The sequence below is a fragment of the Xenopus tropicalis genome, chromosome 5 (assembly GCF_000004195.4).
Source record: "Xenopus tropicalis strain Nigerian chromosome 5, UCB_Xtro_10.0, whole genome shotgun sequence".
NCBI lineage: Eukaryota > Metazoa > Chordata > Amphibia > Anura > Pipidae > Xenopus > Xenopus tropicalis.
In genome coordinates, this window is record NC_030681.2 from 24175749 (window position 1) to 24203727 (window position 27979).

Genomic DNA, 27979 nt, shown 5'->3' on the forward strand with positions numbered 1-27979 from the left:
TATCCTGGCCTGTCTGCTGGGCACAATATTAGCATCCACGTAAGTTAGATAGGAAAATTTTAAGATAACTTCTATATACATGGGTTTCTCTGGAATCTATGCTCTGTCCTTGCTGGCTTCTTATTTATGGTATTGCTTTGTATTTGTTTTCTTCTTTTAGTTATTTATGTCTTACTAACAAGGTACTATCATTTTATTTTGCAACAGCGCCTGGCCTCTGTTGGATTGGATGCCAAAAATACAGTTTGCATTTGGGATTGGCAGAAGGGCAAAGTTTTGGCAACAGCTACTGGCCATTCTGACAGGGTAATTTTATATACTATAGTTCTTCCAAACCTGTTCTTACTACTGCACATTTTCAACTTCCAAAAGGATAGGTTGATAATGTTCATAGGAAATTGTTTCACCTGCAGAGTCCTGATTAGAGTCCAACTGGCAAGGTACCATGATGCCACTGCTGATGGCTTAAAGTGTTTGGTTATCTTTAATTGGCTGGACATTGCTGCTCCTTATAATAAGCAGAAGCCCTAAATAACCTGTAGAATATGTCATTTTTATCAGTGTTTAGTTGTTTAATCAGTTATAATTTAGGTTTTTTAATATTTTTTTTGTACAGTAGGGTTATATTATTCCATATATATTACCCGGATCTCTGATGAAGCATGCATTTATTAAAATTACAAACACATACAGAAATAAACAATTTAAGCCCTGTACAAAAAATCAGTGCCCCCTGGCTTCCATTGAGTGGATAAGGGAAGTTTCTACTTAATGTGGCTATACACGTTCAGATTTAGCTCTTTTTCTGTGTATGGCCAGCTTTAGTCTCAGTAAAAAACTGCTGGTACTACTGTTTCTGTATTTTTATTTGTGGGTCACTTAGAAGCCCCTCTGACAGGCAATTAAAATCTGTTGTTTATCAGTAATTTACCAAATCATTTTCTTTATTGTATTCTAATGCCTGGTACATTTCTGGCAGATATTTGATATCTCCTGGGATCCATATCAGCCAAACAGACTGGTTAGCTGTGGAGTTAAGCATATAAAGGTGAGTTTTTTCTGTTTATTTGCAAAGTAGCCCATAAAAACAAATTACAGTTCGGCTAAGAACCCACGGAGCAGGTGACTAACCGCTCCGTTACTAAGGTTCCAAACCATTACTTAGGCTTTCACCATTTACTGAGGTTTGCTTTTTATACACAGTTTTCCCAATGTACCATCATTACAGATTTTTTTAATACCTAAATGATTACAGTGCTGAGCCAATGAATCCAGCCGAAATCTCAGCCTTTAGATATTTTGTTTATGTGATGATCTCAATTTAATCTTCTTTATATCTGCTAATTTATTAGCAGCTTCTAATAGTCTGTGAAAGACGTGATTGAAATAGTAAAGGCATAATGAACTGCAGACTTAAATACTTAACCTTCACTTCTCTGTGATCTGGGCACCAGCTTGTCAGATACACTGGCACCAATTGTGCGCATGTATCAAATATTTTTTTAGCCAGACCAAATCATCATACCTTTCCAATAAGGGGGTGCCGTACCTTTATTTTATCAAATAAAAACATTATCATAATATTTAACCCCCAAATGTCAGTTAAACAAAAGCTGCTGTACTTCATTTCTCACAGTTCTGGACCCTGTGTGGAAATGCTCTCACTGCAAAAAGGGGAATTTTTGGGAAAACAGGAGATCTGCAAACCATCCTGTGTTTGGCCTGTGCAAAAGAAGATGTTACATACTCTGGGGCATTAAATGGGGACATCTATGTATGGAAAGGACTCACCTTGGCACGCACTATTCAAGGAGCACACAGTGTGAGTATTTGTTTATTTTTTGCCCATACCAGTACGTGTTAATAAATACCAGTTTAATTAATGTGTATATTATGTTAATCACAAAATACACATGGGGGGCATTTACTTATGTTTGTATTTCTTTTTTGTCATGGTTCATATTTTTTTTGTGCTAAAACTTTTTTTGAGATTTATTATGCAACAAAACTGCAACAATTGTGAATCCGAAAAAAACACCATCTAAATCCTGTCAAAATCATGTAGCGGTCAATGGCAGTCGTCTCCTTTTACAATTGGTAGATCTTTCTTCAAATTGTTTTTTGGATTTTTGACGCTGGTTTTTGTGGGACAATACAAAAAAAGATACGGTTGTCGTGCAACAAGTCGAAAAAATTGCAGTTTGCGTGACTTTTCTGCAACTTTTTCCCACACATGCTTTTTTAGTTAAGGAAATGAATTTATTGGGAAATTCAAATTTAAGTAAATCTGCCTCCATGGGACAGATTTAGCAAAATGTGAGATTAGAGCTCACCACAGAAAAATTCATCCACTTTATAATATATTCAGTATGGGATTTTTAAAAGCAAATTTATCAGCGGCTGAAAGTTAGGGTCCACCTTTCGATAAATACGCTTCCACAAATCCCATAGGAATGATTAGATAGTGGGTGAATTTTTTTTAAATAAATCTGCCCCATTATGTAACCCTAGGAGAATCTGAGAAGAGGTCGAAATAATATATATATAAATTATCTTTTTGATTGGTGTTGATTAGAACCGAAAGGATAACTGCTCTAGTATTCAGAATTTTGTAACATAACCCTTGGTGTAAAATTATGTGCATAATAAACATAAGAATGTTGGATTTTGAAGTGGTGGATTGTTTTTCATGAGGGAAAGTGCTAACCTAATGGATATATAGTAAGCTTTATCAGAAAGGTCAAAAGAAGCAGGATTTCTTGTCTTTTGTGTAAACATGTACTTCAGTATCAGACTTCCTTCTTTGGAGTCTGCACAGCTCTCTCCCCTTCTTTCTCCTGCTCCCCCTCCCATAAGAATTCAGAAGAATTCACTCCCCCTCCCATTAGAATGTGTGATCTATGCTACCAGCAGCTAGAGCTGCAGCAAGAAGCTATGGGAGACCAAGCTAAAATGGCAGCTGCTATCAAACAAACGGAGGGAGCTTCTAGAGCTCTTTACTCAGGTAATGGTAAAGCTTTCTGCAGAATAAATATCGGGTCTTTCTGTAACTTGGATCACCATACTTTGTCTATGAAATTAAATTCAAGCGTTAAATAAACGAATGGGATTGTTTTGCCTCCGATAAGAATTAATTATATATTAATTAGGCTCAAGTACAATGGACTGTTTTATTATTACAGATTTAAATGAAATGTAAATGAATTAATTGAAATGAAGTCTATGGTAGATGGCCTTCTTGTAATTAGGAGCTTTCTTTATAACAGGTTTCCAGATTCTACACCTGTATTTCCTTTAACACGATAAACAAAACATACATCACATGGGCATAGGTTATGGAACACGTGCGCAGTGTGCCATACTGCTTTGAAGAGCTACATTAAAATAAATGCCAGTGAAACAGTGCCCCTGGTGGCCATGTTATAATAACAATCGGTAGAATGCTTTCTTGGCATTTTCTGAACTGTTATAAAAGCCTTTAGCAAATATGGGAGTAAGCTTATTTACAATAAAAGCACAATTTCTGTCATTATGATTATTACAGCGACCAATCCATATTATGCCAGTGCAATTTCATTTTAATTGCCATCTGGCTTGTATGTGTGTATTGGATTCATTGGATTGTTTATTGTCTTAATAAATGCACAGTGCTGAGCCAGTGGTATATAAACATTAATTTCCCGCATTACTGCAGAAAACAACAGTAATATTTTCCTATTGTGAAGCACAAAAGATAAAAAACCATGTTACATAAACAGCTTTTTAGCGTATTTAATGCTTTCTTGTTCACAGCTTCTGCTTTATCTGTCGGTGCAGCCATAAGAAGTACAAGTTCATATTGTAAATTTACAGCTTACATTTATCACCGAGATTCAGTCTTTTACTCTTTCAGAATTCAGTCTTTCTGTTGCTTGTAGATGATGTGATTTTTAATTGTGAAGTATTAGACTGACTGCATATGGAGTGCTTTTCACCCCACCACATACCATTGACTTGCAAGTGAAATGCTTGATTGTGCCAGAACAGATGTTCACCGTCTTCCGTACAAGTGAAGAGTCTGTGCCGATAAAAATGGTTTTCCAATTCAATTTTTATGGGTTAAGACTTTCAAGATATCTACCTCTGCTGCTGCTCTTTGCTGATTCTCCATCCCAAATGATTTTTTGTACCTGTCCCCTGCCGATAATAAATAACAATCAATGACAATAAGACTAAAAAGGCATGCACAGTAGTGCCTGATTGCCGAACGTAATTCTTTCACAAGCAGGGGGTCAGTGTATGACTTCATGCAAGCAGGCCAGTATTATGTCTTAGAACTGACATTTTCTTCAACTAACAAAACTTTTAGCTATAAGATATCTATTGGACAATAAGGAAAGGAAAGCACGGAGATAACTAGGGATGCACTAGGGATGCCAAACCCCAAATCCTTTGTGAAAGATTTGCCCGAATACCGAACTGAAGACAAGAAAGAGCTAAAGATAACCTCAAAACTCAAACATTTTCAAATTCCGTGTTTATGTGACAAAATTTCAGATTTGGTTTGGCCAGGACCATGACCATGGCTGAATCCGAATCCTGCTGAAAAAAGAATCTCGGCCGCCTGAACCGAATTCTGGATTTGGTGTATCCCCAGAGATAACATACGTTTCTGTGCACTTAACTACTAAACTAAAATGGCTGTTATTACCCACTCTGCTTGTACTGTTCATTAGATAAATGTCCATCGCAAAAATGTAAAAACTAATTATTTTAATTCTGATTTACCGTGAAGGCTGGGATATTTAGTATGTATGCCTGTGAAGAAGGCTTTGCTACTGGAGGAAGGGATGGCTGCATACGTCTGTGGGACGCTGACTTCAAGGCAATAACTAAAATTGATCTGAGAGAAAGTGAACAAGGTTATAAAGGTAAGTACATAATCATGAATTAGATGTTGGTTTGGCTTTCATTTAGAATTGCTAGAGCTGCAGTATATATACATTAGTATATTGTGGTTGGAAAGGACACTGCAAGAAAGTGCACTGTCAGCTAATGTACAGGCCCTAGTTTTGTTGTTAGATTGTCAGAGTTGCTGAATGTACAGTAATTCTGCTTTTGTAGTTACTGCTGGGATGGGACCCTGTTGACATCTCCAACATTATTCTTCACTAATCTGCCTCAGCATCATTCCCCAGCCATATATACATTATCCCTTCCAATCAACACGTCGCCAATAACCTCATTACAGTAGCCTGCAATATTGGAATGGCTTTGTCTGTAACTTGGGGGAAATAGCTGATGCACGAGGGGGATAATCTTAAAACAAATAGGGCCACAAAAAAAAGAGAGTTGAATAATGGGTGCCATACTGGAAATAGAATCAGAGTATATATGTGCTGCATTCCTTGTCCTTTCTTGATTGGTATATTATTATTAATATTATGTAAATTGAAGGTGCTTCAGTATCATTTCTGCTTAAAGTGCAGTGCTTAATCATTTTATCATCTGAAATAAATTACATCTTAATAAATAATTCATCTCCTGATTGGCAGCAGGAGTAGGATATCATATTTAGGTTATTTTACTATGAGCAGGAAACATTTTGTATTTGCGGTTGTATCCAGGGCTTTCTATTCGGAGCGTTTGTTGGAAGGCTGACCGTATTCTTGCTGGGACACAAGACAGTGAAATATTTGAAGTGATGGTGAGAGAAAGAGATAAGCCAATGCTCATAATGCAGGGACACTGTGAAGGGGAGCTTTGGGCCCTTGCTTTGCACCCTAAGAAGCCTTTAGCGGTTACGGGCAGTGATGATCGCTCTGTAAGGTAAGGCATTAGAAAATCCATACATATACAGTGGAGGAAATAATTATTTGACCCCTCACTGATTTTGTAAGTTTGTCCAATGACAAAGAAATGAAAAGTCTCAGAACAGTATCATTTCAATGGTAGGTTTATTTTAACAGTGGCAGATAGCACATCAAAAGGAAAATCGAAAAAATAACTTTAAATAAAAGATAGCAACTGATTTGCATTTCATTGAGTGAAATAAGTTTTTGAACCCTCTAACAAAAAAAGACTTAATACTTAGTGGAAAAACCCTTGTTTGCAAGCACAGAGGTCAAACATTTCTTGTAATTGATGACCAAGTTTGCGCACATTTTAGGAGGAATGTTGGTCCCACTCCTCTTTGCAGATCATCTCTAAATCCCTAAGGTTTCGAGGCTGTCTCTGTGCAACTTTGAGCTTGAGCTCCCTCCATAGGTTTTCTATTGGATTAAGGTCCGGAGACTGACTAGGCCACTCCATGACCTTAATGTGCTTCTTCTTGAGCCACTCCTTTGTTGCCTTTGCTGTATGTTTTGGGTCATTGTCGTGCTGGAACACCCATCCACGACCCATTTTCAGTTTCCTGGCAGAGGGAAGGAGGTTGTCGTTCAGGATTTCACGATACATGGCTCCGTCCATTTTCCCGTTAATGCGAATAAGTTGTCCTGTGCCCTTAGCAGAAAAACACCCCCAAAGCAAAATGTTTCCACCCCCATGCTTGACGGTGGGGATGGTGTTTTGGGGGTCATAGGCAGCATTTTTCTTCCTCCAAACACAGCGAGTTGAGTTAATGCCAAAGAGCTCTATTTTGGTCTCATCAGACCACAGCACCTTCTCCCAGTCACTCACAGAATCATTCAGGTGTTCATTGGCAAACTTCAGACGGGCCTGCACATGTGCCTTCTTGAGCAGGGGGACCTTGCGAGCCCTGCAGGATTTTAATCCATTGCGGTGTAATGTGTTTCCAATGGTTTTCTTGGTGACTGTGGTCCCTGCTAATTTGAGGTCATTAACTAACTCCTCCCGTGTAGTTCTAGGATGCTTTTTCACCTTTCTCAGAATCATTGACACCCCACGAGGTGAGATCTTGCGTGGAGCCCCAGAGCGAGGTCGATTGATGGTCATTTTGTGCTCCTTCCATTTTCCAACAATCGCACCAACAGTTGTCGCCTTCTCTCCCAGCTTCTTGCTAATGGTTTTGTAGCCCATTCCAGCCTTGTGCAGGTCTACAATTTTGTCTCTGACATCCTTGGACAGCTCTTTGGTCTTTCCCATGTTGGAGAGTTTGGAGTCTGCTTGATTGATTGATTCTGTGGACAGGTGTATTTTATACAGGTGACTAGTTAAGACAGGTGTCCTTAATGAGGTTGACTAATTGAGTAGAAGTGTCTAACCACTCTGTGGGAGCCAGAACTCTTAATGGTTGGTAGGGGTTCAAAAACTTATTTCACTCAATGAAATGCAAATCAGTTGCTATCTTTTATTTAAAGTTATTTTTTCGATTTTCCTTTTGATGTGCTATCTGCCACTGTTAAAATAAACCTACCATTGAAATGATACTGTTCTGAGACTTTTCATTTCTTTGTCATTGGACAAACTTACAAAATCAGTGAGGGGTCAAATAATTATTTCCTCCACTGTAGGTATAAAATTGATTTTTTTAAACTAAATGCAGTGGCTCATTTAATAAATAATTTCTAATTAGTTATTAAGTCTATATTTCTACGTTTTTCTGACCTTCACCTGGCATACCTGCCACTTAGTAACAAGATTAATGGCTTGGACTGGGGGCAGTATAGAAGATATTTACTATAATGTATAGAACTGCATATAGCATGATAAGAAGATTCAGTTATCAGAAGTAAATAAGCAGGCAATGTGTTATGATAGTGTGGATATTTAGGAAAAGAGATAGAATTCAGCTGAGATAATTGAAGGGGTGGATAAAGGGGGGCATAAAAAAGAATCATCTGTCTTGCAATGACAGGCATCTTAATAGCTTTACTGAAGAGCTGTTATGTTGATGCCTGCTTGACAGCTTCCCTTTCTCTAGATGGATGGATGTTTTGTATATTATACTCTGATAAGGACTGTTTACTGTTACAAGCACCGCTCATATATAAAAATAGCTTTAGGCTGATTCTATATGGCTTACACTGATTTTTCTGCTCCTTTAATCAGCAAAATTATCTTTATTTTTAGATTATGGAGCCTCGCAGATCATGCACTCATTGCCCGCTGTAATATGGAGGAGGCAGTACGTAGTGTAGCTTTCATTTCGGATGGATCACAGCTAGCACTTGGAATGAAGGATGGCTCCTTTACTGTTCTCAGGGTTAGGTATGAAGATACTGCAATTTTTATATGCTTATAGCTGTGGGCATCAGCATATGTCATAACGTTCTGTTTGAGTTGCTTCAGTAGCACAAAATCATACTGTAATACAGATATATTCTCTTATCTGCAAACCCATTCTTGGCATTCGCCTAAAAATAAGCAATTCATCATTTTTCCCTGATCAGCTGTGCCTCTCTCTAAATGATTTTACATAACCAGCATACATTTACTTAGATGACAAAACATGTAGTTTTTTTTTTTTGTTTAGTAGATTATAGGTATGGTGTGGTATGGTTTAAATTTTGGAAAAACCACCACAGGCATAGTCACACTGGATGAACATTCTCCCCACATTGAATGCATGCACAACATTTAAAAAAACAGAAACTTAGCAGGCATCTGCCATAACACTAGAATAACCCATTGGGAATAACTCTGCATTGTGCACTTTGCAATTCCTTTGTAAATTAGCTCTCAGGTCTGATAGATTAATAGATCCCATGTGTCACATTAACTCATGAACCTCTCCTGTGTCTCTTGTGCTGGCAAGGTGGGTGGGGGCAGCCTAACAAGTGGATCCATACTTAATTGACAAAGTTAATTTATCGAGTATCTGTCTGGTGGCTTTGGGCCCACCAGATCCCTGGGTACTGGCTGGCTCCCCATATCATATATATCATAACCTACAATCAGTGGTCAGTGAATCAGAGAGCCATAAAGGAGCTGTTTTATTATCATTTTTACTAAAATAAAAACACAAAGAAATCCTGTCCCATTACTGGCGCAACACCTCCTGAACACTTCAGCCCACCTTACTCTTTATAGTTTTAAGCTCTGAATTATTTAAGGGCTCCTTATAAAAATTAATTGGGGTAAAGTTTTCCATTTTTTTCAGCAGTGTCTCTTTTATTGCAGAGATATGACAGAGGTGGTGCACATTAAAGACAGAAAAGAAGTGATCCATGAAATGAAATTCTCCCCAGATGGCTCCTATCTGGCAGTGGGCTCTAACGATGGGCTTATAGATGTCTATGCAGTTGCACAGAGGTACAAAAAGACTGGAGAGTGCAACAAGTCTTCCAGTTTTATAACTCACCTTGACTGGTCTGTGGACAGCAATTACTTGCAAACAAATGATGGTGCTGGAGAAAGACTCTTCTATAAGATGCCTTGTAAGTATCTCATTAAAATACGGGTATGGCATTAGAAGGACAGCCTAAATTGTATTGCTAACATAGTAACATAGTAACATAGTAAGTTGGGTTGAAAAAAGACATACGTCCATCAAGTTCAACCATAATGCCTATACCTAACCTGCCTAACTACAAGTTGATCCAGAGGAAGGCAAAAAACCCCATCTGAAACCTCTCTAATTTGCCTCAGAGGGGAAAAAATTCCTTCCTGACTCCAAGATGGCAATCGGACCAGTCCCTGGATCAACTTGTACTAAGAGCTATCTCCCATAACCGTGTATTCCCACAACATAACAGTGTAGTCTGCCATTGTGCCTATATTCTGTGTGCAGTTTCCACCCAATGTGCTTTTTACGAACTCTTCTGCATCATCACATTTTTAAAGAATAAGTAAAGTTTTTTTCTCTCTAAATAGTGCCCAGAATAACATCTTTTCTTCCTGGATTCAGCCTGATGTAGAATCTATATCTCAAGCAGCTCAACTTCAGGTCTCTTTGCTACTTCCTAGTCTAGCGTGAAGCCCCACCCCTTTTTCTATGCTGAGCTCTCCTTCTCTCTCTAAATGTGCATCCTTGCTGCTTCTGCTCCAATGGCAATTGACTAGGCACGGTCAGTAGACACCTCTTTGACCATCTTCGCAGTCGGAAAGAGAAGGATCGCTCAGCATAGAAAAGAGGGCAAAGCTATAGGCTAGACTAGGAGGAAGCTGAAGTTGTGCTGCTTGTGTTACAGAATCAACATGAAGCTGAGTGCAGGAGAAAGGTATGTTATTTTGGATGCTGTATAGAGTCTTTAGGGGATTTTATGATAAAAGGATTACTGATACTTTAATTACTTATATAAAAATCAATGGAATTTTAGGTAATTGTTATCAAGGGCTTACATCTGCAAAGCTATGTAAGATGAACATACACACGCACGTATATACACATATATACATGCTATCAGTCAAATACTACACATAGAGGAATGAATTAGTGTTAAAGGCAAAAAATGAATGCGTTTTGAAAGTGGTCATTCATTTGCTCTTATGTAAAAAGGTGCATAATGTTTATTTAATTCACTTTTTACAAAGACATACATAGTTGTTCTGTGAATTGGAAGAACTATTTTAGAACCACACCTTAGGCTCACGGAGTCACTCAACCCCTCCTTCAAATTTTTCCATTGTGAAGTGATAGATTTTGGGAGTTGAAGTCCATATGCTTTACATAGGGGTTGGTGCACAGATACTCTGGAATGCAAAGGGGCTTTGCACTTTAGCAGTTCACAGTGGAACAAGGTGAGGGAAGCATGTGCATGACTCTGTGAGCCTAGAGGGGACACAGACAGGCTATCATGGTTTCATATAATCTGTGGAATCATGAAAGCATATGTAAAAAATAATCCTTTTTTGGCAGTTTAGCAAGTGTTTATTAACCTTTTTTAGATAAACCCAACTGAACAAGACCATGTTATAAAAGGGGGTATGTTTCACTTTAATAAGCAAAAGAGGTGAACAGCAAGGATGTAGCAGTAGTGATATTTGGCAACAGGCAAGTGCAGTAGAACAGTGGCCATGGTGGTACAAGGAAACAGGAAAGGGCAGGCCGAGAGGCAGTTAGCTCCATGAGATTAAAGCAAGGTAATGGGTAAGATGCAGTGGAGCTAAAATAGTGAAATAAGAAACAGGATGGGAGATATAAAAAGGTTGAACTAAGGATTTTTTTCTGTAATTAAAACTGCAGTTGGCTTGTTGTGTATTATATAAACAGCAAAGCTTTGAGAATATTCCATTTCCATTCCCTTGACTTGATCTAGAAGTTGGGCGCATGTAATGTTCTGGAGCTTTCAGCACTGAGCTAATTAAAAGCACACCATTTCAGTTGGCAGAAGGGTATGGCTGTCTGCCAGATACTTTATTTAGATCTGCCCATTCTGTACTTTATAACCAGCATAGTGGATAGCTTATTGTACCTTTTAATTGCAAGATGTTATCTCTCTCAAGTCTGGGTATCTGCACTGCCGTTTCTCTGCATTAGCTCTCTTAAATGTAACTTGTGAAGCTGTCAGGGGAATGATAGATCACATATCCGCAGAAGTATTCGAAACCATCTTACTCAGCACTTTCATCTCGAATTAGGGACGAGAAATCATAGGAGAGTTGCATTAGTACTGATTCTGCTTAGAGAGCATAATGCAGGCAAGTCAGAGCTCGCCAACATTTAGTTTAGTAACCCCACTTCAGTAACTTTCCCCACTGCACCATGAAATGTGAGAAGGTAGAGTCACATCTGATCTATGTTAGCACTGATAATATTCAGTGTAACTATCTCAACATGTAATGCCAATAGTAGGTGCTGCATGTATTTATATGCTTTGCCATGGAAATGTGTTTTTTTATTTTAGCTGGGAAACATCTCACAAACAAGGATGAAATCAAAGCAATCCATTGGTTTTCATGGACATGTGTGGTTGGACCTGAAGTCAGTGGAATATGGCCAAAATACACAGATATTACAGATATCAACTCAGTGGATGCCAATTTCAGCAGCACAGCAGCAGTGACTGGCGATGACTTTGGACTGGTTAAATTATTCCGGTTTCCCAGCTTGAAAAAAGGTACCTGCTCTTCTGCCATAGGAATGAATTATACCCACATCACATTGGCCAGCAATAGTCAATACAGTTACCCTAGCCACCAGGCTGCAGTGTGGATTTCACAATTGAATGTGCATAGGCAAGAGAAGCAATAAAAAGTAACAATAACATTTGAAACGCAGCCCCACTGATATTTAGTTTTAGGTTGTCGGGGTCAGTGACAACCAACCTTTTGCATTATAACACATCAAAGGCTGTAAAAATAATTAAAAAGCTGCTAAAACATGGACCAATCTGTAGCATAGAAAATGTTAATATCAAAGTACACCGGATGTTGATGTCGATTTATTAGGTATTCCCTATTGACTGTAGTTGGTAATATCCTTACTGAAAAATACAACAGGCTGGGGTGCTATTTGAGTGAGTGCATTGCCACTAGCCTGCCTACTGTCACAGTGCCCTTGCAGCTGCTCTGGGCTAGCTACATGCACAGTAAAGTAACATTTCCACTTTTACAATCTTAGTTCCGATTTTGCTCTACTGTGGAGGGATCGCTGGGACAGGAGAAAAGATAGCACTGCCTACTAGAATAGTACCCCAGGCTGGTGCATATAGCATAGCAATTTTAAAAAATTGGTTCACATACCCCCAAATACACTTGGGGGCAGATTTATTATATATTATATATATATATATATACATATATATATATATATATATATATATATATATATATATATATTGTATAAGCCATTAGCAACCAGTGAGATGTTTGCTTTTGTTTTCTAACTTGTAGGTGAATGTTTAAATCTAATTTCTGATTGGTTGCTATAGGGAGCATCACCGGTGATGTTGGCCTGCACATTATAATAAATATGCCCCTTGATGTAGTGTTGGTTGCAAGCTAGAAAACCCACCTCTGCCAAGGGTGATCAACTAGAGAAAAACGAAAACCAAAATCCAGCAGCACTTCGAGTAACGTGAATATTGTTCAGAGTTCTACTGGATTAATTTCTTTCTCCATTTAACATATCCAAAACTATTAGCAAGTAAATTATTCTGAACATTTAATTTATTAAAAATCCATTACAGTTTGAACAAACTGCAATAGCTAAGTTGCCCTTGTAGTGGTTTGGTTTGTGACATTCTGGCCAGTAGTTCAGTACTGAAATCACTGGCGCATGTGTTTATAATGAAACACATATTTACCCCCTGAAGTTGGGTCCCTTAGTTAATACTGAGTAAATATGGAGAGTTAAGGAAATAAAAATTAAGAGCTGCCTTACTGGAGTAAAGTAACACCTAGGAGCAGATTTATTATGCTTTGTAAAAAATGGTGATAAAATTCACCACACATCACCAGGCTTCGTCATGTAAAAAACGGCATAAAATCGTCATAATTTTTGTATGCGTTTTTCTTCTACGTAAAATAACGGCGTAACAGCAAACTACTCCATTTATTTTACACAGCTTTTTACACCATTATGTCATTGAATTTCATTTTACAGAGCATAATAAATAGCCCCCCTAGTGTACAATAATCTGTGACTGTAGATGTTTTTACCTGCTGAAATTGTTGTTTTTACATTTTCAGGAGCCAAATTTCGCAAATACGTTGGTCACTCGGCACATGTAACCAATGTTCGCTGGTCACACGACTGCCAGTGGGTTTTAAGCACTGGGGGAGCGGACCATTCTGTTTTTCAGTGGAGGTTTATACCTGAAGGAGTAACAAATGGTGTGATTGAAACTGCTCCTCAAGGTATGGCTGCATTTGGCTGTTCATTACTAATATTTAAGATTTGTTTTAGTTAGTAAAGTTATAGTCAATTCAGACTTAAGACATTATATATGCAATATAAAATTCACAATACAAGGCTAATTAGTAATTAATTCAGATTTATATTACATGGCTTCATAAAAATCATCAAGCAGTGTCCTGCATCATAATTGATTTTTTTTATTAGCCATGTAGCATCAACTTCTGAACAGGTGTAGCTTACAGCAGTCCAAAGCACACTAAGCATGTGTAGGGCTGCTGACATTCAAAAGATAGCCTAAAATAGCTAAAAAAGGAGCATCTGTGTATAACACAGCAAATAGTATGTTTAGTTGGCTGACCATTATAATTGCACTCTTGCAGAGGGGATAATAGATTCCTGCAGCGATGAATCCGATTCTGATTTGTCTGATGTCCCAGAACTAGATTCAGATATTGAACAGGAGACTCAAATCAACTATGATCGCCAGGTCAGTATATGCATTACATATAGAACATGATCAGTACCATTCGATATAGTGAAGTGATATTTGCTAAAAAAAAGTCAAATGCACCAAAAGAGATTGAAACAACAAACACAGGCCATGTTTGAGTCAAAACTTTGCAACTTTAAAAAATAACTGCAAATGCAGCACCAAACAGTCAGTGGACAAATTACAGGCAGGCTGATTCCTATTTAATGGCAAGGCATTGTAGCATTACTGTCACTTAAGAGGCAGATTTATAAAAATTCTGAGTGGGGAATCCTGAGGGTTTCTTAGAAGTTTCAATTAGTATCATAGTTGTTGCTCATGAAAAAATACAAATGAGGTATTTAAAATAATGGCAAGGATGGCTGTTGGTTTAAAATCTGTGCATAAAAACTTCCCTTCATAAGAAGTGCCTCTTTATAAAAGTCCATATACCTAACGTCCCCTGGAATTCATGGCAAAATTTTACATCTGAATGGTAAAGTCCATTTAAGTAAAATGTAGCAACTGGTACTTTCTTGCCTTTTTTACTTTTATAAATAGTATCCTATATTTTCTTTGTCATTTGTGGGCCAGCTAATCATCCAGAATAGAGTTGAAAGTGACTAAATACAGCAATAAAAGCATGAATTTGTGTGCAGAAGCAGAAGATTGCCTTTTTTCCCCCTGCAGTTCCAGGCCATTATGTTGGTTCTGGAAACATTTCGCATTCTAATTAGAATAAAAAGCTTCTCGGCAGAAGCAATCATTCCTACCGGCAGTGACAGTAAATTCACTGTCTGCTGCTCTTTGCATTTGCCTGACAGAAGGAATGTACCCTGAATGCTAATGATTCTCATTTGAGGTGTCCAAGCTGAATTTCATAATAACCAGAGCTGCCATGTCTGATTCATAATATTGTATTACCCCTTATCTCTTTATTTCATTCAAGCCTTGCTATCTAAGCACCAAAATTGGTAAAACCTGCTCTTTTGAAGATGAATTTCTAATATTCTAGGTTCTGTGTGTAAGGTTACTGTTCTATGTGATTTGCACTTGCACACTTGCCCAGAGCTGAATGATCAACAAGGCTCTCTAGACAAATGCTTAGAGCCGCAGCAGGACTAGCTGGCCCAAAAAAGAGAACATAGCTCTTATCTTGGCAGCATGAGAATATGTTCCGTCATAAAGTGGCAAGCGAAGAGTGGGGTCCCTGATCACTACACTGTTAAGGACCCTATTTGGCTTTACTCTTGCCCCCCTTGTCCCTTTCTATATAGGTGGATTTTCACTAAGGCTTACTCTGTATCTGCACTGCTCTGGAACCTTTAACATTGGGGAAATCTTGCATTACTGCAAGCTCTGGTTCTGTTGTAATCAGCTGTGCTCTGACTGGATCTTTCTTCTTGTGGCTTCTCCAATCAGAGCACAGTTCTCTTGACAGACAGCAAAATTGAGCAATCAAGACACAGCTGGCACACCATAAAATTCATGACAGTATCCCCCTTAACAGGTACAAGTTCAAAAGGCTTAATCAATAGCTGAAATTAAATAGTTTTTTGTAACTTGGCATCTATAATATATAATATCCGTATCATCCTTGCCTTTATATATTTGTTGTTGTTTTTTACACTTACTTTTTTTCTCACTTTTTGTCATTGTTTTGTTCATTTCTAGTTAGTTACAGTGGAGCCCTCATGGGACTGCATAGCTAGGAAACAAAATAATGTTGTGTATCAGTGCCAGTGTTATAGTGCCAGGGCCTGAATATCTGCCATCAGTAACACTGCAACTCACTGCATATAATATGCTGGTTTTGTAATTACAGACTGAATTTAGTATATATAATGTGCCTGGGGTGTCAGTACTCACATTAGCTGTAGGTCAGTCTATGTATGGCCCATCTTTAGCCTTCTGAAACAAAAAGTCCCCCTGTCTAGCCCATTATAAGTCAGCTCCTGACTCTCCTCTGTTAGCTTTTTTGTGTAAAAACGATACAGAAAAAATACAAAGCACAAAACTGCAGTGAGTTTCTGGGATTTATACCATGCACACAAACACAAATATAGATGTACCAGCCTGTAGTACTAGTGGATCTTGCTGGCTCATGTAATTCTCTACTTCTTACTTTATCTTGCCCAGGTTTACAAAGAAGATCTACCTCAGCTGAAACAGCAGAACAAAGAGAAGCAACAGTCCTTGCCTTCCCTAAAAAGAGAGAAAGCCCCAGACGAGAGTCTAAAGCTAAAATTTGTACATGGGTAACTATGCAATTAATATTTTCCTTTTTCTACATCATTCACAACAAACCCTTCCCCAGTGAAGGTTACAGTCTAAGGCCCCTATAACATTCACACACACACTAGGACCAGTTTTATCAGGAGCCAAATAACCTGTCTGTATTTTTTTTGGAGTGTGGGAGGAAATCAAAGTTCCTGGAGGAAACCCACTCAAGCATAGGGATAACATGAATCAAAAGTAAAATGTGCTGTTCAGTTTGACTAATGATAAACAGGGCTGATTTTTGGCCTGAGGGTAAGGTGAGGCTCAGCCACTTTGATAGCATCAGCTTTTCCCTTCGTTTTGGTGCCAAAATCTGCTCCACGTTCCTGGACCCCCACCTACACTGATTCCTAGCCTGCCTTTATCTGCAGGCTGAGAATCAGCCCTGTCTGGCATTAGGAGTCACCTATTACTTTTTGGGAGGCGTTGTGAGAGGCGTTACTAGACCGGATGCAGTGCAAGTCTCCTGCCAGTCTTCTCTTTTAACAGAACTATTATAGCACTTTATTATTATTATTATTATTATTATTGTTATTATTATAGCACAATCAAAGGGAAAGTACTTACAGATAACCTAGAGGATATGTGTTTAAAAAAAAATAACATCCATTATTACGATTTTTTTTTGTTCTTAATTTTACACAGCTATCAAAGGCTACTTGTTGAATGTCTGCAAAACTATATCCCCTTTTTTTCCAGTTACAGAGGGTATGACTGCAGGAACAACCTGTTCTACACTCAGGCTGGAGAGGTGGTGTATCATGTAGCTGCAATAGCTGTGGTGTATGATAGGCTGCAACACTCCCAAAGATTCTACCTTGGCCATGACGATGACATCCTGAGCCTGGCCATTCATCCAGTGAAAGATTATGTAGCAACTGGCCAGGTATGGAGCATAATTTTTATTTTTAGGAGATTGTAGGTTTGCAAGGATCATAAAAAATATTTAGCAGTCTATGGTGTAATACTTATAAATGGCACATTTTCTGGATATTTTGTATATAAATTTTCAATCATACCTAATATCACCAACACATTTTAACATATATAAAACTGCATTTGATCTTACACAAGGCCACAGCCTATGGCTCATATACTGTAGTGCAGTGCAGGGAATGGTACAAATGTCTTTGCATGCTGCCCACACTTAGCACACAAAGCACATGTCTTTCTGCTCCAGAATAGAGCAAAAAAAAAAAAAAAAAAATTCAGCACTGATATATTAAAATTCTCAGTTACCATGATGTAAAATTAAGCTTGTTTGGAAATTTTTAAGTTATCCATTTTTTATATCTGACTGGCTTCATGATCATTTGGCAACCCTTGGTTAGTATAGGACAGTTACCCCCGTTAACCAGTATTAGAAGCACAGAGATAACTCCTTTGGACCCCACCTTCCTCCCCAGCAGTGCAGGTTTATATTGTAGCAATATAATTAATTGTCACAAAGTCCTCAAGTAACCATTTTGCAGAGCAAATTCCTGTCGGGACTGTCCCACCCAACCACTCAATATTAGAGTAGGATAAGCAGAATAAGCAAGAGACAAGCCAACTGCAGCAGTATCAGAGTCAACCTGTTCTATGTAGCTTGGATCTGGTCTCTACAGGGACTCGTTGGCTGCTCTAAGAAGGCAGCACAGCTCTATGTAATAAGTCATATTTGTCAGTGGTCTGGTGTCAGGCTAATCCTGTAGTCTGTTTATTTTTCCTTCTTTTTTCTTGAGGAGGTGTTACTTCCATGGCCCTATTTGTGCTTTGTAACCACACATGCAACTGACTGAATCACACGTTATAATTTGTCCCAATTGCATAATTTTGGCTACAGCAATGCAGTGTCCCATGGCATAAGAAACTTCAGTTCTCTCTCGCGTTGCCACTTGATGCCAAAAAATGCAACTTGCATGTAATTTACCAATGTGAATTCTTGTTTGTATGTACATTGGTAAATTGAATAAAAGTTTTAGCACACTATGTTTTGGGGGTACCTGATGTTTTGATAAAATTTTTGGATGAAATGCACGACATGGAGACATGTTTTTTTGAATGAGCCCTGCAGTGTCTTTAATTGCAAGCTTTTAAATAATACCTGGGTCAATATATAGGAAAAACACAATTGTAAAGGGATTTTTCTGTCTATCTTTAGGTTGGGAGAGATGCAGCCATTCATGTGTGGGATACTCAGACCCTGAAATGCTTATCTCTGCTCAAAGGACAACATCAGAGGGGAGTCAGTGCCTTGGACTTTTCAGGTAAGTCTCTTGAAGGATTCTGCATATCTTGAAGGATTCTGCATAAAATAAAGCTAATTGCAGCCATAGAGTTTGTTGTATATCTAATGCAGAGTGCCATGGTATATCTTTACTGTTCCTTTAAGATTTATTTGTAGGGTGACTGTTAACAACCATATTTACTTATAAGTTTAAAGGACAAGGGAACAGTAGTTTCAAGATTTTGGCTATGTTTAGTCCTTACGCACCACTCTCAAATTGTTGCATTAGGCCAGATCTCTTTGCAGTATTTCCTATTACAGTCACAGCCCAGATCTGATGTTGCTGTTTGCTAGTGCCTTTCACTGGTGGCAAAGGCATTGTCCAACCTAATGGGGTTTTCTGCCATCCCGTGGCATTGAGATTGGGCCAAGTTGGAAAAGACTGTTCCTACAAGGATTGTCACACAAGCCCATGTACTCCAAATAGCTCATAAAGTAGTATGAAATTCTTTGGGGCTGCCCCCATGGTGCAGAACATGATCTATGTGGCAGTAAATTTAACAGACTTGAGGGAATATAATATATGTCACAATAGGACTAGAATTTCGCTTTGTGAAAAATTTTGCATTTATGCGACAAAAAAATACAGTTTGTGAACCCTTTGAATTTCTTGCGACAATAGATTTGCAATTGCAAGTTTTTTAGTTTGTGTAATTGCACAGTGTATGTTATAAAATGTTTCCATTAAAATGAACACCATCTTTAAGCACAATGTACAATGTGGCTGACTATTTAATTCTATAGCTCTGTGGGTGATGCTTTGCTACATAATCCACAATTATATATTTTGTTGCAAAACATTTCTCCATACTGGCACAGCATGTACAGCTGTTATATCATCACCATGTCCAGTTTAAAGTTATTTAATACCAGTATGACAGCTGCTTTGTGTTAATTAAAACCAAAGTAGCATTTACCTGTAATCATATCACGAACCACTGATTTCTTAACAATGCAGAAAGGTAAAAAACTATAATTAGGCACCACTGCTGTCCTTCAGAATAGCCCACGTGGCTAGATAATAGCTTCCAGCTGCAGGAAAGTGACTAACTAGTGCAATACTTCAACCTAGTGGGGATAATACTGTCAGATATAAAGCCAGGCATGGAGAACAGTCCACAAAAAAGAAAAAAATAGCTAGTGCAGTAGATAATATCACTATACTGAAATCAATGTATTCTGCGCTATATGTATGTATATACAGGTATTAAGATAGATAGAGCATATAAGTCCTTTCAATATGATGTGTTTTTAAGGATATTTATGGATATATATATATATATATAGTTTTGTTTGGCTTATAATTTATAAATAATGTTGACCAATACTTTTCTTGCAGCTGATGGTAAATGCCTGGTTTCTGTTGGCTTGGATGATAACCACACTATTGTATACTGGGACTGGAAAAAAGGAGAAAAAATTGCATGTACAAGGTATGACACTGGTTCCGTAATACTGAATAGTTAGACTTTATGAAGAAAAAACATAATGTATGCATCTGTCTGCTGAACCGTGTTTAGTACAAGATTATGCTTTACACTGCCTAGTTTTATGTGCCATAGCAGGCCGCTGTATGCTAGTTATGCTACTGGGGAAAGTATTCACCAACCAAGCACCGCTCTGCACAGTACAGAACTTTTTCAGAGATTTCTATACTATGCATGCACTCTACAGAAATGCCAAAGGTGTTGCCTTGGAAGAAAAAAGATGGCATTGCAGTGTCCAGCAAGCAGAACCTTAGGCTTGTGCATATTCTGTGAAGAGGCACACCAACCTGGGTCTGGTACAAGACTAGAATCACTTGCACATTTTCTTCTCCTTGTACTAATGTGAGCAGTAAGCGTTCAGGTAGTCATTCCTATAAATAGTAGGAATGTATTTAGTGTTAATATGATTTATAGATGTACACATTCTTTTCATTTTTGATCCTGCAGGGGGCACAAAGATAAAATATTTGTTGTGAAATGCAATCCACACCATACTGATAAACTTGTGACGGTTGGAATGAAACACATCAAATTTTGGCAGCAAACAGGTATGGAAATAGGATTAAATGGATTAGAGTATTGGAGTGTAGATGGCCGAGAAGGGATTAATGACTGCTAGGGGGGCACGGTGTAGAGTGCAAAACACAAGCCAGAATATTTTCCCCAATAAATACAGTGCTGCCTGCCTTTGGCAATGCTGAATTCATGAGGGACAGGTGGGGAGAGGCACACAGATGCTTCGAGATACTTGTTTGCCTTTTCTGACCCGTTTGTAATGGGAAGACTAAAAACATATAATGAAACTCCTAGCCATCAATGATTATGTCCAAGTAGTTAAAATGTTATTGAAAAATGGCTTTCAGCTACTGCTGCATTGACATTTACTTGTCAGTGTAGTAGGCAATCCTGTTGACAACTATTCCTCATCAGACTTTGACAGAAACATTTAGAAGCTCAATAAAAAGTTATAAATATCATTTTTAGAAACCACTGAAGTGTGTCAAAGTGGTTTACATGGCTTGCATGAATCTTCAACTAAAACCTGGTAAATGTTTTATTTTTTACAGTTGCATTTGTAAAAATCAGTGAAACAATGTGATTTTCATTGTGATCAGGAAGGGAAAAGAAACACGCCATTGGCCTCTAAGCTTGCAATGTCACAGAATGAATATAGAATAAATTCTTTTGCATCATAGAATAAATCTAAACCCCCTGATTTAATTACTCGTACTATTTAGTCTTTAAATGGCCAAGGCAGCATGAGGTATTTCCACTGGATTTTTTTTCTTGTCCTCTTGGCAGGAGGTGGATTTACGGCAAAGCGCGGAACATTTGGCACTATAGGAAAACTGGAGACCATGATGTGTGTTTCTTATGGCCGTGCAGAAGACCTTGTTTTTTCAGGGGCTGCCACAGGGGATATTTATATATGGAAAGATGTTGTTCTGCTTAAGACTATCAAAGCACATGATGGCCCAGTCTTTGCCATGTATGCACTAGATAAGGTGAGAAGCATATTTTGGACATCAACATTATTATTAACACATCTTCATTATTATTATTAACACATATTGATATAATGGCAACATATTCCGCAGCATTGTACAATAAATGGGTCTATACATTAAACGAGAAGAAAAGGTAAATCACTGGGGGTAAGCACCTCCCCTAACATTTTGGCAGCCCCCAGTGATTTTACCTTTCCTTCTCCTTTAAAGATACAGGAAAAATACAAAACAATCCAAAAGATCTTACGATCTAAAAGCATCATTAATATATCGCATTTACCTGAGCAGAAATCTGGTAGAATATATTAGCCCTAGAGTAAACAGTATTTTGTACAGTCTGGTAAAATCAAAGGTAAAGCTGAAATTTTGTTCAAAGTCAATCGAAAAATGTATTTTTTGTTTGGAAGCTAAAAGTTGGCAGGATCTAGTCTAACCAATGGTCGTGTGTATACACATGAAACGCGTCAGGATGTATATATGAATAAAGCTGTTTAACCGTCACTGCTGCCCTGGTGTGCGATTGAGTGCATGCCACATGGTGTTCAAAAGGACAAGATCAGAGTGTGAAGAAAGTGAAACAGAATTGTCAAAAAGGATTGGCTTAGTGCAGGGGTGGCCAAGACATCGATCGCGGTCCACTAGTCAATCCCCTGTGAATTCCTAGTGGACCGCAACGAAGCCGGGAGATGCAGAAGTTGGGCGTGAATGCGTACGTACGCTGCGTCGTGGTAGATCGCCGATGGACAAATCTGGCCACCCCTGGCTTAGCGGAACAGAGGCTATGATGGAAGTAGATTAGAAAGGTGTAGCTGTATGGGTTATTGCGAATAGTAAAGACATAAAGAGAATATACAGAAAAGAGAAGTCTTTGTGAAAGCCTCAATATCACTTCAGAGCATGTTTTCCTAACCAAAAAAACCTACTTAAATAAAAATGTAGCCTTTATGAGTAAACACTTTCTGTTTTTGGGACAGGGTTTTGTAACAGGAGGCAAGGATGGTGTGGTAGAGCTTTGGGATGACATGTTTGAAAGGTGCCTGAAAACGTATGCTATCAAAAGAGCAGCACTTTCTCCTAGCTCAAAAGGTAAAGTAATAATTTACTCTCTCAACAACAGCAATATTTCACGGGCTTGTTGTAATGGGTTGTGAAGCAATATAAAGCATTTTCTGGGCAGTTTTGGCTCTTCCCTGTCTCAGCAGGCACAGATTCTAAAGGATTACAGTTGTCACATAGGTGATTCCTACTGATCATTTAATTCCTAAAGATTTTTTCAAACTGACTTGTGTTTATTGGTAACCTGCTTCAGTAATGCAAAATGTTCACCTTGCAGTCTTGTTGTTTTCACCCACTTCTTGAGTTTATGTTTTCTGAAAAACTGTAATTGCAAGTGACATCTTCTGTCCTGAAGTCTCAGCATGGCGAATGTCACAGCAGGATGCCTGGCGTTATTTTGTAGCTGTGACCTTTTCAGAACTCAAAAATAGTGGGTTCAGTCATTTCCCATTGAGGAAAACTGGAATAATCATAGAGCAGTAATCATGAAAGTATGGCTTGTGCACATGTCAACTGAAACAGAGTTGTCCACATTTTTAGGCACGCTATACTATACTAGTTGCAACTGCCCACAGTTTCCTTAAACCCAGCCTTCCCATACAGGCGTCATTGTAGCACCATGGGCTGCAATGCAAAATTTGGTCCTAGCATCCTACCCCCCCCCCCCCAATTCACACCCATTCCTACTGTTTTTTCTTCATCATGTGATAAAAAAGCAAAATTTTTGTGTTCAGGGATCCCCTTTTCAGGTTCCAGTGTGGTTGTGACCCCCATACTCTTGCTATTTATGGCCGTTAAGAAAACATGTGGAGAGAAAAATGAGAGAAGCTAAGAATAAAAAAAGGTTTCTCAAGATGTGCCTGAAAGTAGAAAATATTTACAGATGTCAGTAAAAATGTATCTGCTTCTATTAAACATTATATTTGAAAATGAAATTATTTTTTCAGGTTTACTTTTAGAAGACAATCCTTCAATTCGTGCCATTACCTTGGGACATGGACACATACTTGTCGGGACTAAGAATGGAGAAATACTTGAAATAGATAAAAGTGGCCCAATGACCCTGCTTGTTCAGGTAAACACTCTTTAGAGAACAACAAGCATCCATGCAGAATTTCCTAGGATTTTTCAGAACTAAAAGAAAGCCATTAGCCAACGTAACTGTCATGTCCAGTAGACAGGCCACTTTGGTTGCTGTGACCCATATTTCTAAAATAAAAAATGCAAAGGTAAAATTATCTATATAAATAGCATAAAATACATTGAAATGAAATGTTGGATTTTTACGGCCATGTCTATTGATAGTATAAAAGTGTTAAACCAAAGTGAAACCAAACCCGTTTTCTGTTTACGCGGCAAACTGCATTACCTTTTTTTATATTTTGTAACAAATCGTTACCACCGCACTGAATGATATCATAAGTGCCGCCAAATCTAATTAGGAAATTAGGTTTCTGCTGGCAAAAAAAGAATAGTTTGGAATCTGCAGCTGGAGTTATACAATTATGTAGCAGCAAATTGCATTACTTTCCTGGCTGATCAAATTAATGGGAACATGTATTGCCTAATGCATAAAAGCATGCTGCAAAATGTAGTTAGGCTGCGCTGTAAAGCCCAGAGAACCTCTATAATGGCGGCACGTGAGCTATTCCATGGCTTTATTAACCAGAGCGCTCATGAGAGGTCTGCAGTGGCGCTTCCTGGTCTGCAGAATTCAGTAACATGCAAATAATCCTAAAGTATGATCACATCTGTAGGCTCCAGCATGGCCTATTACCTTATAAACCTAAATAAGCAATTTCATATATTTGCAATGACACCGTAGGGGCCTCTACTGTCCACATCCCATGCTAACAGAAAGCGGTGCGTTTAGCCAAACTGGCTCAATGTATGGTCCCAGCTGTTTTCCTCTTATTGAATCATATATGCACTAACTTTCTTGACATCTACTGATTGGCATGATCATGTCCATAAGTATCATATGGACAAATGCATAAGTAAATTAGTTGCTAGAAAACCAAAATGGCAACTTACAGGGAACGGTAATAGTTCAATGGCAGAGCAAAATAAGAAAATTCATTAGTTTATTCCCCTTTTGAAGTGCATACTTTACCATACTGTAGTTGCTTTATTATATATGATATACTTGTAACAGGGACATATGGAAGGAGAAGTTTGGGGCCTGGCAACCCACCCACAGCTGCCTTTATGCGCCACAGTAAGTGATGATAAAACACTTCGGATCTGGGAGCTCTCCTCCCAACACCGCATGCTGGCTGTGCGGAAACTTAAAAAGGGTGAGTATTTACATTCGCCAAGTGGGAAAGTAATAATGTAGCATCATTTTGCAGAAATCTGTCTGTGTCCCTAACCACAAACCATACCAGCAACACACCTTATCTCCATGACACTTTGTATGTCTTTCAGGGGGGCGATGCTGTGCCTTTTCGCCAGATGGAAAAGCCTTAGCTGTAGGCCTCAGTGATGGCAGTTTTCTGGTCGTGAATGCAGATACACTTGAAGATATGGTGTCTTTCCATCACAGGAAGGAAATAATTGCTGATATCAAATTTTCGCCAGGTACTTCTTGAAACTGCCAAGTTTTTAAGCTCTATACTTTGTCTATTCAAAATAATTTAAACATGAAATAAACCCAATTGGATCATTTTGGCTCTAATAAGGAATAATTATATCTTAGATCAAGTACAGGTATGGGACCTGTTATCCAGAATGCTTGGGACTTGGTGTTTTCTGGATAAGGGATCTTTCTGTAATTTGGATCTTGGACTTAAAGGAGACATATCCTATAAAAATTAAGAATGTACCAGAGAATTATACTCCTCTAGATATAGAAGGAATGTGCTTAAAAAAGTTGTATTTCAGACTGATTTATTGCGAAATTCCCCAAAACCCCACTAGCCCCGCCCATCTGTTCCACTTCCTGCTGGCTGAATTCTCTGGATGAGCTGGGGAGCCAGTGGCCCTCGGTACACTGTACTGTAGGATAGGAACCAATCAGCAGCTAGGCTGACCTAATAGGGAACTGAAGCCTTGTCTGTGCTTGTGGGAGTGCAAGGCTGTGATTGGCTCTCCCCCTCCTACTGTGCTTCTGGCAGGGACCGTTAGGACACGCCCACTCTCCATTTCAAACTCGGATGGAGAAGTGATAGGATCTATAGGGAGCTCCAATAAAGGGGCCATTGTTACGGAGAGGATTAATTTTTAGCAAAGTGAAACCAGCACCTTATATTATTCATAATTGCCTACAGAATTAGGGTTTTCCCATTTATCCAATATGTCTCCTTTAAGTATACTAAAAATCATTTAAACATCATTTAAACCCAATTGGATTGTTTTGCCTCCAATAAGCATTAATAATATAGAAGGTTCTGTTTCATTATTACAGAGAAAGGGGAAATCATTTTTAAAAATGTAAATTATTTGCTTATAAAGAGTCTATGGCAGATGGCCTTTCCGTAATTCGGAACTTTCTGGATAGTGGGTTTCCGAATAAGGGATCCCATACCTGTACAAGGTATTTTATAATTACAATTAAAAAAAGGAAATAATTAAAAAAAAAATGAAATTACATGATTAAATGACCATCCTGTAATTTGGAGCTTTCTGGGTTTCCAGAAAACAGATTCCATACCTACATTAGGATAGCACATATTTTTACATAAAACATGTAATGTTATAATAATCTTTCAAAAAAGCATTAAATAGTGACGGGGGTGATATGAGTTTATTGAGGTGTATATCCAGTTCTCCAGGTACAACCATAGAGGAAACTGCACTAAAGTCCTTGAATTTGCTCATAGCCAATACAGAGATACCATAAAATGACAGGGTACCTTGTGATTGGAAAGTTAGCTTCATCTTTTTGCCTTGCAGATGCAGGGAAATATCTGGCCGTGGCTTCCCATGATAACTTTGTAGATATTTATAATGTGCTGTCTAGCAAACGCGTTGGTATCTGCAAGGGTGCATCGAGCTACATCACTCATATTGACTGGGACACAAGAGGTACAAAGACACATATTTATTTATTGCTTTCAGGGAATGAGCAATATCACAAAGGGGCGTCTATTCAACATTTGGTCCAAAACAAATTGAAATTTGCTTATTTAGGACTTAATGGGACTCAAAGTGTTTGACCCAGAACACCCAAACAAGTGTTAGTTCTGACTTCGTGCAGGGTGCCTGCTATTTTCTGATATGTGTAAAAGGAGGAACACATAATTGGGTGGTGGGTCTCCTCTCAATAAGATAAACTGTTGAAGAACCTCTTTAGATCTGTATCTATGTCCAGAATTATACTATACCCTTAACCTGCTCAGAATGGCATGGTATATTTTGTCTTGTCAAAAATGTTCTTTTTGTACTTTTTACAATGCCATTGATACAGACACCTTTATGCAAGTCTTGCTGGTGTATATATAAATTGTGTCATTGTTCATACCCTTTACTGCATGTGGCATTCATTCACTTCATTGTAACGACAATGCAATACGTGAGCCACATTTCTAGTTTTTGGTACATTGATGGGAATTTTTAAATCTGAGTTTGTGTTGTTTTTGTGTCAAAGGAAAGCTGCTGCAAGTTAATTCTGGTGCCAAAGAACAATTATTTTATGAAGCTCCTAGAGGCAAGCGATATGTAATTAAAGCCGCAGAGGTAATTTTTTTTAACAAGTTAATTATTTCCACTGAAAAACCAAGTTACTTAAACAGGGTTAGTTATATTAGTAAAGATGATATTTCTGCATAAGCCTCACAGTCACTTTGATCCTTCCAGTAGCATTTCCCATTATTCATTCTTTCACATTAATTTAGATAGGTGATATATTTGTGGAGACTTGACCCTTATTGCTTAGAATCATGGCACATAATAGCTATAGAAATGATTCACACAAGTATATTTAGTCATTTTTTACTTTCACTTTATAAGGCCTCACACATCACACACTGATCTACCAGTTTGGTTTAGACAAATCTGTCAGAGCTATATAAATAAAGCATATAATCTTTATATAATCTGTAGGAGACCCACCTGAATATTAGGATGCATAAAGGGGTATAATTCTAACTAGTTTGAAAAACTCTTTTTGGAATATAATCTGTTTTGCACATGTATTTCAACTGTGTATTAGTCAGGAATTCCTCCAGAACCACTATAATTCTGGGCTCCCCAGCAGACTTTGGGTCTGTTGTCTCACTGGGTCCC

The 27979-nt window shown here is 38.2% G+C and overlaps 1 protein-coding gene across 3 annotated transcripts in view; it reads left to right on the forward strand.

Annotated features, from left to right (window-relative positions):
• Positions 1 to 27979, forward strand: part of eml6 (echinoderm microtubule associated protein like 6) — an 84183-nt gene that overhangs the window by 23723 nt on the left and 32481 nt on the right. For all 3 annotated transcript variants that reach the window (XM_031903078.1, XM_031903079.1, XM_018094140.2), the window contains exons 4-25: positions 208 to 306; positions 980 to 1048; positions 1637 to 1822; positions 4775 to 4910; positions 5607 to 5808; positions 8014 to 8151; positions 9064 to 9320; positions 11730 to 11942; positions 13516 to 13683; positions 14065 to 14171; positions 16293 to 16411; positions 17133 to 17319; positions 18577 to 18682; positions 20042 to 20135; positions 20637 to 20737; positions 21492 to 21694; positions 22672 to 22783; positions 23701 to 23828; positions 24909 to 25050; positions 25181 to 25333; positions 26648 to 26779; positions 27342 to 27430. In XM_031903078.1, coding sequence (XP_031758938.1) covers positions 208 to 306; positions 980 to 1048; positions 1637 to 1822; positions 4775 to 4910; positions 5607 to 5808; positions 8014 to 8151; positions 9064 to 9320; positions 11730 to 11942; positions 13516 to 13683; positions 14065 to 14171; positions 16293 to 16411; positions 17133 to 17319; positions 18577 to 18682; positions 20042 to 20135; positions 20637 to 20737; positions 21492 to 21694; positions 22672 to 22783; positions 23701 to 23828; positions 24909 to 25050; positions 25181 to 25333; positions 26648 to 26779; positions 27342 to 27430 — 3141 coding nt within the window. The remainder of the gene's footprint in view (positions 1 to 207; positions 307 to 979; positions 1049 to 1636; positions 1823 to 4774; positions 4911 to 5606; positions 5809 to 8013; positions 8152 to 9063; positions 9321 to 11729; positions 11943 to 13515; positions 13684 to 14064; positions 14172 to 16292; positions 16412 to 17132; positions 17320 to 18576; positions 18683 to 20041; positions 20136 to 20636; positions 20738 to 21491; positions 21695 to 22671; positions 22784 to 23700; positions 23829 to 24908; positions 25051 to 25180; positions 25334 to 26647; positions 26780 to 27341; positions 27431 to 27979) is intronic.